At 39.3% G+C, this 12,230-nt stretch overlaps 1 protein-coding gene across 2 annotated transcripts in view; it reads left to right on the forward strand.

Moving 5' to 3' along the window:
* The first annotated feature begins 364 nt into the window (after positions 1 to 364).
* Positions 365 to 12,230, forward strand: part of sec23ip (SEC23 interacting protein) — a 29,512-nt gene continuing 17,646 nt past the window's right edge. The window contains exons 1-13 of one of the 2 annotated variants that reach the window (XM_057848496.1): positions 365 to 562; positions 1,016 to 1,184; positions 1,281 to 1,530; positions 1,604 to 1,814; positions 1,903 to 2,096; positions 3,808 to 3,897; positions 4,341 to 4,461; positions 4,541 to 4,630; positions 6,522 to 6,663; positions 6,725 to 6,933; positions 9,702 to 9,790; positions 9,906 to 10,061; positions 10,139 to 10,234. In XM_057848496.1, the coding sequence (XP_057704479.1) occupies positions 430 to 562; positions 1,016 to 1,184; positions 1,281 to 1,530; positions 1,604 to 1,814; positions 1,903 to 2,096; positions 3,808 to 3,897; positions 4,341 to 4,461; positions 4,541 to 4,630; positions 6,522 to 6,663; positions 6,725 to 6,933; positions 9,702 to 9,790; positions 9,906 to 10,061; positions 10,139 to 10,234 (1,950 nt within the window). In that variant the 5' untranslated portion in view covers positions 365 to 429. Of the gene's footprint in view, positions 563 to 1,015; positions 1,531 to 1,603; positions 1,815 to 1,902; positions 2,097 to 3,807; positions 3,898 to 4,340; positions 4,462 to 4,540; positions 4,631 to 6,521; positions 6,664 to 6,724; positions 6,934 to 9,701; positions 9,791 to 9,905; positions 10,062 to 10,138; positions 10,235 to 12,230 lie in introns of both variants that reach the window. The other variant, XM_057848495.1, reaches the window with a different exon arrangement.

Below are 12,230 nucleotides of genomic sequence, written 5' to 3' on the forward strand. Positions count from 1 at the left end.
GTAGCTGGAATTGCAGCATCTGCAATCAGTACAGTATTGTCACACCGTAGTGGAGCAACATGACGTGACATTATTAATTATCATTAACGGAACAAACTATACGAAATTGTACGTCACAGGTTAGACGCATGCACGCTTCAAATATATCAAATTAATGTGAATGTGTTGTGTAACTTACAAAAGTATACATGTATAACATGTATCTTAAGAAGATAGGAGTCCAATACTTTTATGGAGATTAATATTTTTATTTTTTATTTGCAGATATACAGCCCTGGAAATATCTTTTTTTTTTTTTTTTTTTTTGTTAAACTTGAAGACGTCAATGCGTCATTTAATGAAGTGTTTCCCTTTCTCCCAGCAGACTTGAACTCATCATGCGTACTGCCTGCCTTCTCCGGTAGTGGCTACGTGTAAATGTAGAATAAAATGGCAGATAGAAAGAACAATAATGTTCCAAACACCGGAGCAAATTTATTATTCGGCGGGGCTCCCGAGTTTAACTTCAATTTGCCTTTTATGCCAGTAAGTCAGGCTTCTGGTCCGGTGGTGCTGTCAGGAGGTAAGAAGCAATACCGACAGCCGAAACATTAGCATACAAGCTAACTAGTTAGCAGACTTCCTGTTGGGATGTCAACTGTTTTCATTCTCCACATTAGAGAAAGTCATTAAAAGTAGGATTTATGTTGTGTGCCGCTGTCGGAAGGGATTAGCACTAATTTAAAACTAATTTTGACAGCCTCTATTTTAAACTGTTATTGATTTACAAATTGTTTTAATGTTTCTTACTGAGATTCTATAGAAAATATTGTAATGTTCTATATACTGTCCATCCATGTATTATCTACCGCTTAGTGTATTTAACTTGATCGTAGAGCAATTCTTAAAACATTTGTTATTAAGCTCTAATTGGACTGTGACAGATAAGTCATATTACATTTGCGTTTGAACTGTCATTGTTTATGCTTGGATAAACCAGATAATGTTTTAAATTATCCACTGTAATGTCTCTCAGAGGATTCTTCTGAAGTTGGTGAGGAAGATAGCTTTCTGGGTCAGACTTCTGAAAATGTGCAAGCTCCTACGACTTTCAGTTACTTCTCCAACCCAGTGACCAGCAGTGACCCGTTTGCATCTATTGGCCAACTACCGTGCCCTCCTCCATCATCTTCAGCTGCGGCCATGTGTGCTGTCACGGCGTCTGCTCCTAGCAGTGTTAATATGACCCCTCCGCTGCCTCCAAGCTCACAGTTAAACACTGCTTCTCCTGTTTTCGGCAGTACCGTGTATCAAAGCTCAATGGGTCGCCACACTCCTCCTCCTAGTACAATGACACCGCCACCTCCTCAAATGCAACCACAGAATCATAATCCGTATAGACACACCGCCACCAGCAGCAGAGCCAGCCCTTATATTCCAGCACCTGAGGTCCTGCCGCCAAGCCACGCAGCCCATACATCACAGCACAATCCTTACTCTGTCCCCTCAGGTTCACAGTCCTTCCCACTCTCTGGTCCCACATTCACAAAGGTAATTTTTTTAAGTGAGTACTGGATCGTATGCATAAAAAAGTTATTTAAGCAGTTTCTTCTCCTCCCCTCAGCCTCCTCCCACTCACATGCAGTCACCACCGCCACCCCCAGCCAACCCTGCTGGTGCAGTTGTCCCCACTGGCCCTATGATGCAGTACAATTACAATGTATATGAGCCTATTCAACCACATTGGTTCTATTGCAAGCTTGTGGAGTCCAAAAGCGTGTGGCTTCCTTTCAGCATCATTGATTCCCTCCTACTCGAGGAGACGTATAACTCTGGTACTCTCGTATGATTATTTTTGCTGAGCGTCACTTGAGCTCTCATGATCGTTTTACATTTAAAATGTGTTTTGTTTTGTTGCTGTAGTTCAACCAGACCCAGAAAATGTGATCGTGCGTACAGACGGAGGTCGGTTTGATGTTCACCTCTATGATCGCATGCGCTCAGCTGTTTACTGGGAAGAGGAGGATTCGGAAGTTCGCCGCTGCTCCTGGTTTTATAAGGGGGATGCGGATAGTCGCTTCGTTCCTTATTCTGAAGAATTCAGCGACAAACTAGAGGTTTGTCACCCAAATTGATTTGACTAGAAGCAGAAGTAACTCAAATTAGGTGGCTGTTGAAGTCAAGTGAAAGTCTTAATTAAAGGGTTCCGCATACGTGAGTACAACACACCTCAGATTTTTGGTAAACCTTAAGTTCCTTTTTTTAGATTTTTTTTTTTATATGTGATATGCTTCTAAACTTACTCTCTTAACTCTTTATAGAGCACGCGTTTCCCTCATTGGCTGCCATTTATGGCAGAAAATGTTAGTGTTGCATACTTGCATCAATATAATTTTATAACACTCTACTAATACGATGTTTAAAAAAAATATATATATATATCAGCCCTCCCACTTCTAATGGATTGGACATTTACTCGTGATAAACTTATTGAAATTCACAGCAAAAACATGACTGGACGTCTATCATCATTTTAGAAAGGGCGACAAGTAGGGTTGTTCCGATCATATTTTTTTGCCCCCTCCCCGATCGTTTTACTTTGAGTATCTGCCGATCCCGATATTTCCCGATCCAATTGCGATCCGATTATTCCTGATAATTTTTCCCGATCATATACATTTTGGCAACGCATTAAGAAAAAAATGAATAAAACTCGGACGAATATATACATTCAACATACAGTACATAAGTACTGTATTTGTTTATTATGACAATAAATCCTCAAGATGGCATTTACATTATTAACATTCTTTCGGTGAGAGGGATCCACGGATAGAAAGACTTGTAATTCTTAAAGGATAAATGTGACTCTGTATATTGTGACAAAATATTGCCATCTAGTGTATTTGTTGAGCTTTCAGTAAATGATACTGTAGCCATTTCACTGTTCTGCCCAAATGCATGATGGAAAGTGCAACCATGACTGTGCGTAGTGGCAACAATTGATATATCTTCTCTGCGTTGGGAAATAACATAGGGTGTTAAGAAAAAAGATCAACCATTATCTTTCTTCCCCACATTGCTTCTCACGATATTTCAAATTGTTGAGAGAAAGATTTTCAGGCTTTTGCCAATTAAAAAAAAATGCTCCAAAGACTGCCAAAATTCACTCCACTCATTTTACGCTGCGTTTTACCTCTATATGTAGATAAAACGGCGCCGTTATAGATTGAATGCGACAATGCCTGAGTGGGTCGTGCAGCGCATGCGGTAATTGCGTAAAATATTTTAACGTGATTAATTTAAATACAATTAATTACCGCCGTTAACGCGATAAATTTGATAGCCATATTTTAAGCCAAAACTAAAGACTGGATGAGTGTAAGCCATTTCATCTGTAACGTTAAGTACAATTAGAAAACGACTTAAAAAAATATATACGTATATTAAAAAAAGGCATGTCCGATACTTTTAAAATGACGTGATCGATCGGGACATCTTTAGCGACAAGTATTCTTTTTTTTTTTTTTTTTTTCCTGTTGTTTTTACTGTGGTGTGCTTAGCTGACGGCCATCTTGTGTAGGGCGACCAGCAGTTGTAAACTAGATCTCAAAAAGTACCATAGCACTGGCACGTTTTCTTAGTATTTCTTAGTACTCCCTGATACCGATGACTCAATTTTAGTGCCGTATCAGTACAACACTACTTGACATTCAATCCATTTTGACTGTGAGTGGCTGGCAGCAAATGATGAATTTTAGCAAGAGTTCACTCCTTAACATTCAGAACCCTGTATTGTGAATGCCATTCATATTTTTATATCCACAGGCAGAATATAAGAAAGCTGTATCTACTAACCAATGGCACCGTAGACTAGAGTTCCCATCTGGAGAAACCATTGTCATGCACAATCCAAAGGTAAACCTGTTACAAGTCCCACAGTTATGAAGCGAAACCATTAATATTTACAGATTATAGTTTTTTAAATACATATCATTTAGCAAATACACACTGACACTGGTAATTTTGACTTTGAAAGAGTTTAAAAATCTATTGTACTCAAAGGTGTAACTTAAAGTCGAACCTTTTTATCCCACCTCAAGCAGATCTAAGGACATAATCTGCATGAAAAAAATCTTTTAACACCTAGAACTATAGAACAATATCACTATTTTTGACTGCTGCTTATAATACCTAATAATAATTTTAGATGATTTTGATTTTGTGGGTTTTGTGGTGGCCGGTTTGGATTATTGAGTGGGTTGCAATGTAAATTACACTTATGCTCGTAGCCTTCTATTGATATTGAACCTTGAAAGTTGCGTGGACCCTAAGATTAGATTGAAATGTTTCTTCTATAGGTCATAGTGCAGTTTCAGCCATCCCCTATGCCTGATGAGTGGGGCCCGAATCAAGATCCACAGACCAGGCCCAGAGTGGTGAAGAGAGGGATTGATGATGACCATGATCAAGTCCCTGATGGTAGGCGAGTTTAGCTTTACACAGTGAAAGTTGTAACTAGACAAGTAACAACACATCTATTTTTTTTAAACCATTTTAGGTGAGCTCCCCAAAGTGGACCACCTTGTATTTATGGTTCATGGAATTGGTCCCGTATGTGACCTGAGGTTTCGGAGCATGGTTGAGTGCGGTGAGTTTATTTTAATGCCAGCATTTGAAACAGTTAAACAGTAGAGCCAATATGAAGTTAGAGTGCCCTCCATAATTATTGGCACCCCTGGTTAAGATGTGTTTTTTAGCTTCTAATAATTTAAAAAAAAAAATCCAAATAATATGGGACCTTAATGGAAAAAAAGAGAAAAATCCAACCTTCAATACAAGTGCATTTATTCAGTGGGGAAAAAAATCCCACATAAAGAAATAATTATTTTACATTAAATAATGTGTGTCACAATTATTAGCACCCCTGTTGTTAATACTTTGTACAAATGGTAAATGGTGTTATACTTATATAGCCCCCTTTTGCCAACAAAACAAGGTCTGGGGACTGAGATGGCCATGGGAGGAGCTTGATTTTGTGTCTGGTGAACCATTTCTGTGTAGATTGGGCCATATGTTTAGGGTCATTGTCTTGCTGAAAGACCCAGTGATGACCCATCTTCAGCTTTCAAAGGGTTTCAGCTTTCAAAGCACACGGTCCCAGGCTTCAACTGGGACCGTGTGCTTTGGTTAGATGAGACCAAGATTGAGCTTTTTGAAACCAAACACTCTAAGTGGGTTTGGCGTGCCACGAAAGATGCACATGCTGAAAAGCACCTCATACCCACTGTGAAGTATGGGGGTGCGTCAGTGATGCTGTGGGGCTGTTTCGCTTCCAAAGGTCCTGGGAACCTTGTTAGGGTGCATGGCATCACAAATGCTTTGAAATACCAGGACATTTTAAATCAAAATCTGTTGCCCTCTGCCCGAAAGCTGAAGATGGGTCGTCACTAGGTCTTTCACCAAGACAATGACCCTAAACATATGGCCAAATCTACACAGAAATGGTTTACCAGCCACAAAATCAAGCTCCTCCCATGGCTATCTCAGTCCCCAGACCTTGTTTTGTTGGCAAAAGGGGGTTGTACAAAGTATTAACACCAGGGGTGCTAATAATTGTGACACACATTATTTGATGTCAAATAATTTTTTCTCTATGTGGGGTTTTTTTCCCCACTGAATGAATGCACTTGTATTGAAGGTTGGATTTTTCCCTTTTTTTTCATTAAGGTCCCATATTATTTGAATTAAAAAAAAAAAAAAATAGAAGCTAAAAAAAACACATCTTAACCAGGGGTGCCAATAATTATGAGGGCACTGTATTTACACAGTGTGCAAATGTGCTTGTCTTTTGACAAATTATAAAATGCCTAATTTTCATACAGTGTGAATTCATTTACCGTGAACACTATGTAAAAAATCATCCGTACTTTTGCTTAATATAATCTAGGGCTGCAGCTATCGAATATTTTAGTAGTCGATTATTCGATGGACTAGTTAGTTCGAATAATCGAGTAATCGGATAAGGAACTTAAAATGTTAAAATACCTGAGCTGAGCCTCAAACGGTATAACGTTATTTTTAAAAAATGAGGATCTATGTAAAACGAAAGAACAATTGGCTAACTTACATAGAGAAAGTCCGCTAGCTTAAATGCTACAAAATACTAAAGTTTTTTTTTTTACATTCCTCTAAACAAAGGGTTCAGAAACATTCACACAAAAACCGGATAAATATACCTATAAACTAAATTATGAATGCATTAAAAATCATTAGCTCAAACAAAAACTTACGTTGGTCTTAGCAGGGGGCAGTTGGATTCAGCCATGTGAAAAGAGGCAGACCAGAGGGCAGTGTATCCACCCTAATCAATAAAACTAAATGCAAACACTTTCAAATAAACCATTACAACGCCACTTTAATTAAACGAATACTCGAGGCAATAAAATTTAACTCGAATATTTTTTTCTAATCGAATACTCGAGTTAATCGATTAATCGTTGCAGCACTAATATAATCAATACAAATCCCTGTACTCTCAGTGGATGACTTCCGCAGTGTATCACTGAAACTGCTGCAGAGTCATTTTAAGAAACCCTTGGACGATCACGCCATCAGTCGAGTGGAGTTCCTGCCGGTTCATTGGCATACGGCGTTACATGGAGATGCAACAGGGGTGGACAGGTTAGTGGACCTTACATGTTTGCAAAATTATTCTACAACTTAAATGTACTCTTCTTCACAGGAGAATAAAGAAAATCACTTTGCCCAGCACTGGACGACTACGACACTTTACGAATGAGACCTTGTTAGATGTGCTATTTTACAATAGTCCGACCTACTGCCAAACCATCATGGACACAGTTGCCTCGGAGATTAACCGACTTTATGCCCTTTTCATGAAGAGAAATCCTGATTATAAAGGGACGATGTCCGTTGCTGGGCACAGCTTGGGTAATGTACTACCCCCCCCCCTTTTCTCCCCTACACTGGAAAAAAAAAAAAGAAAAGAGGAAACCAATTTCACTTGCATTTGCATATTTTTGCCAAAAACAAAATTTTAAGTTAGCAGAACTTTTGGTAAGTAAGCAGAGCTTAAAAATTTAAGTTAGCAGATCTTATGGATAGTAAACGGTGTTCACTGGAAGAGTTAGGAATACTCAAAATAACAAGTTACTTACTAAAAACTTGGAAAAATTTGAGTTCTGCTTACTTTAACCTTAAATTGCCGCAACATTCATTTTTTACAGTGTGTCTTTTGTTAATAAAAGCTTATTGCTGCCAGACACGTTTGTTTTCTTGGCAGGAAGCACATTTCTGCCAGTGGGGAAAAAAAACCACCTCAAAAATTTAGTTTAACCAAGTGGAAAACCCATTTTTGGCAGCGATTTTTTTGTTTTGTTTTGTTTTTTTAACTTCAAAAATATATCTACCGGTAGTTTTTTTCTACCAGACAAGAAGTCCGCAACAGTGATTTTTATTAAAAACGCAAAAAAAAAAAAAACAAAAAAAGAAATAAAGCAGGCAGAAAGTCAATTTCTGCAAGTGATTTTTTTTTTTTTTAAATAAAAAAAGTATGCACTTTTCAAAATTTTAACTAGGAAGGGAAGCGGTTTCCATCAATGATTTTTAAATTTATTTTCCATGTCAAATCCTTTTTTAGTCAAAGGTGCAAATGGATATAAAGGAATTAAATGCCTAAAAATAATTCACCACTACGGCGATATATTGTTCAGCACGTCTGCCTCACAGTTCTAACCTTTGGATCTCAACTCTGGCATGTTTTCCTCTGCTAATAGGTCAATTAGATGGATTTACACAAGTGCTCATAATGTCTTAGCTTGTCGCCAAATACATTTCCACTAGGGTTGTCCCGATCCAGGTTTATGCACTTCCGATCCGATACCGATATTGTTTTGCACTTCCGACCCGATACCGATACTGGCCGATACCGATACCGGCCTATCTGAGCATGTGGTAAAGTTTAAAGTTATTTAGCCTCCTTACGTAGTTGTCAGACTCATGTTGAAAAAGGTTTTAGTACTCTTGATAACAACTAGCCAGCTGAATTAGATGAGTTTGAATAACACACAATGGTTGGTAACAAGAAACTGACCTGTTTATTCAGTGACAAACACAAAACATTATAAATAACAAACAGAAATGGCATAGTCAGTCATTAAAACGTGCAAATAATATTGTAAACTGTCTTAAAAAAGCAAAACACACAAACAACCTCAGTGGAAAATCCCACAAACCCCCCAAGCTATCAGATGCTTTTAATGTTTCGTGCATTAGTTACAAAAATTGTATAAAAAGCCTCTCAGGTTTAAATAAACGACTATTTCAGTATCAAGTTAACATTTTAAAACAGTAAATAAAATACTCAAGTCCCCATTCTGTATCAGCAGCTTTAAACTACATCCAATTCATTTAATTTTGTGAATCAACTGTTAAAGTTGTTAAAATTGCTCCCGTTATTCCATAATTTCCCTTCTGTCTACTTTCGACATGTGAAAGTTTTAAAACTGTTTTGAAGATAGATTGAAGTCATGATTTTGCCGATTTAGGAGTATTTTAGATAAAAAGTTAATTAGGTTCGCTTGGAAGGTTCACAACAGCCTATTAAGGAAGTCTCCTGCTTTAAGATGGCGGCTGTTGCTAACGCCGTCGAGTCTGTCATTTTGCATCTAGTTCTATATACATATGATATCTATTATCCACAGTAAAACGATGTTGACGTAGTTTGTAGCGGCTGTCAGCAGCAGTCAGGTATTCTTGTGTTTTTTATCCAGCGGCACGAGTTGAGCTAAAGCCGTGAGTTGAGCATTGGCATTACCCGGGTCTACGACAAGCATTATGTTTACTCTCGGGACACAATGCAGTCCGTTTCTCATTGCGTCCCGAAGACCGGGCTGTGTATTAGTTCCGCTTTACTTGACATATTTCAATAATCAGAATTTGGATGTTTGTGAATCGTTCTCGAATCGCTCAAGGATGTAATGACGGCTGGGCATGTTGTACCGTGGTTCTAAGTGTTGGATGGTGCGTCTTTACTCACGAGAGATAATGGCTCGTCATCCAGAATGAATTCTTCGGCAATGACTCTTGTTATTCCCTGGGCTTTGGGACTGTCGAGTGCTAGTTTGTCACGGATAGCAAAAGTTTCTGCCAGTGTTAGTTGCGTAGGACCTTTCTTTTTGTCTTCGGCTTTCTTAACATACTCCTTATATTCTTTGTGGTAGTATTTCGCTAAATGCTTGATTAGGTTGGTTGAATTAAAACTTCTTACAGCTTTACCACCACGCTTGACTTTATTGTGGCATATGTTGCACTCTGCCTCTTCGTCTTTGTCGTCCTTTAAGGTGAAATGATCCCACACAGCTGACATTTTTACCGATAAAGTCTCTCGGTAAACTGGGAGACGGTAATGTAAATGTAGTGTGTTGAAGGTCTGCCGTAAAATGCGGACCGGATTTTAGGGAAACCGAAGCAAAAACTGGAATGGATTATGTAAATCGGTGCGCTGGAAAACCCAGACTGGACTTTAAAAAAAAAAACTGGATCGGAAGTCTGGATCGGAATTTTTCCGTGTTGGCCGATCCGATACCGATGCGCATTTTTTTGCCCATATCGGCGTCCGATCCGATCCAAATATCAGATCGGGACATCTCTAATTTCCACTTTATTTTCTTGTTTCCTCATGCTTTTTGTCATTGCAGGGTCACTTATCCTTTTTGACCTGCTTTCAAATCAAAAGACTGACACGACCCCTACTGCGTTGCCCACCACTAACGAAGAGGCCAAACAGGTTACAAGCAGTTTTATTTTTTGTACTTTAACATAGTGACATGGATATGGTTGTTTCGAGAGCAGTAAACAATTAAGCTTCAAAGTCATTGTTATGATTTGCCTCTGAAATGAAGGTGGCAGCCCCTGACTCACAGGCAGTCATCCCTCCAGCTGTGGAGGAAGAGCCCAAAGAAGAGGAATTGGAAGACCTTTCTGCTGCGCTAGAACATCTTGGTCTGTCCGAGTACAAGAGCACCTTTGACGAGGAGAAGATTGACATTGAATCTTTGGTAAGTCAAAGTTGATATTAGTACAAACTCACATCATGCTAATTTGACTTGACTGGATCTGTGTGCCAATCTTTTAGCTCATGTGTACAATGGAGGATTTGAAGGAGATGGGAATTCCCCTTGGCCCCCGGAAAAAAATTGCCAAATATGTCAAAGAAAGAGTGGCTAAACAGGCAAGTTTGTCAGAGAATTAGCATTTCCATTTGTGGAAAACATCTACATCGCTTTTATGACAAATTAATAAATTCGGTCCAGAAATGAACATCAATACAGTGGGGAGAACAAGTATTTGATACACTGCCGATTTTGCTGGTTTTCCCACTTGCAAGCCATGTAGAGGGCTGTAATTTGTATCATAAGTTCTCTTCAACTGTGAGGGACGGAATCTAATACAAAAATCCAGAAAATCACATTGTATAATTTTTAAATAATAAATTTGTATTTAACTGCATGAAATAAGTATTTGATACATTACCAACTAGTAAATATTTCGGCTCTTAGTTCTTTTTTAAGAACCCCTCCTGTTCTCCACTCATTACCGGAAGTAACTGCACCTGTTTGAACTTGTTACCTGTATAAAAGACACCTGTTCACATGCTAAAACAAACAAACTCCAACCTCTCCACAATGGCTGTGTAAGGACATCAGGGATAAAATAATAGACCTGCACAAGGCTGGGGTGGGCTACAGAAAAAATAAGCAAGCAGCTTAGTGAGAAGGTAACAACTGTTGGAGCGATTATTAGAAAATGGAAGAAGTTCAAGTTGATGGTCAATCTGCCTCGTTCTGGGGCTCCATGCAAGATCTCACCTCGTGGGGCATCACTGATCATGAGGAAGGTGAGGGATCAGCCCAGAACTACACGGCAGGACCTGGTCATTGACCTGAAGAGAGCTGGAACCAAAGGCTCGAAGAAAACCATCAGAAAGACATTACGCAGTCATGGATTAAAATCCTACAGCGCACGCAAGGTCCCGCTGCTGAAGCCAGTGCATGTCCAGACATGTCTGAAGTTTGCCACTGACCATCTGGATGATCCAGAGGAGCAATGGGAAAAGATCATGTGGTCGGATGAGACCAAAATTGAACTTTTTGGTCTAAACTCAGCTCGTCGTGTTTGGAGGAAAAAGAAGGATGAGTACAACCCCAAGAACACCATCCCACCCGTGAAACATGGAGGAGGAAACATCATTTCTTGGGGCTGCTTCTCTGCCAAGGGTACAGGACGACTGCACCATATTGAGGGGAGGATGGATGGGGCTATGTATCGCCAGATCTTGGCTGACAACCTCATTCCTTCAGTGAGAGCCCTGAAGATGGGTCATGGCTGGGTCTTCCAGCATGACAACGACCCAAAGCACACAGCCAAGGCAACTAAAGAGTGGCTCCGTAAGAAGCATCTTAAGGTCCTGGAGTGGCCTAGCCAGTCACCAGATCTGAACCCGATAGAAAATCTATGGAGGGAGCTGCAAGTCCGTGTTGCCCGGCAGCAGCCCCGGAACCTGAAGGCACTGGAGAAGATCTACATGGAGGAGTGGGCCAAAATCCCTGCTGCAGTGTGTGCAAACCTTGTCAAGAACTACAGGAAATGTTTGGTACCTGTCAAATGTTTCTATACCAAATATTAAGTTCGATTTTTGTGATGTATCAAATACTTATTTCATGCAATTAAATGCGAATTTATTATTTAAAAATCATACAACGTGATTTTCTGTTTTTTCGTATTAGATTCCGTCCCTCACAGTTGAAGAGAACTTATGATACAAATTACAGACCTCTACATGCTTTGCAGGTGGGAAAACCAGCAAATTCGGCAGTGTATCAAATACTTGTTCTCCCCACTGTATCTTTTCTGAAGGCGATCCACTGTTTGAAACAAAGTGATGACCGGCATAAGATCTGTTCTCTCCTCATATGTTGGTGTGCCCACTGCCTACACACCACACTACTAATAGATGTGTATTACTGCCTTGATTTTATACCCTGGAGTTTTGTTTTTAATATTCTGTTTACACGATGCACACAACAGAAGGCTGCTTTCACTTTCAAATCTTTTGAACTGTTGATAGTGACAACCAACCCTAAGATATATTTTTGTAAAAAGCTTAACAGCTAGTAAGCAACAGGCTTGCTAGAGAATGTAAATCAAAACTTTCACTTTTTCCTTAT

This window comes from Corythoichthys intestinalis, chromosome 10 (assembly GCF_030265065.1).
Source record: "Corythoichthys intestinalis isolate RoL2023-P3 chromosome 10, ASM3026506v1, whole genome shotgun sequence".
NCBI classification, from domain to species: Eukaryota; Metazoa; Chordata; class Actinopteri; order Syngnathiformes; family Syngnathidae; genus Corythoichthys; species Corythoichthys intestinalis.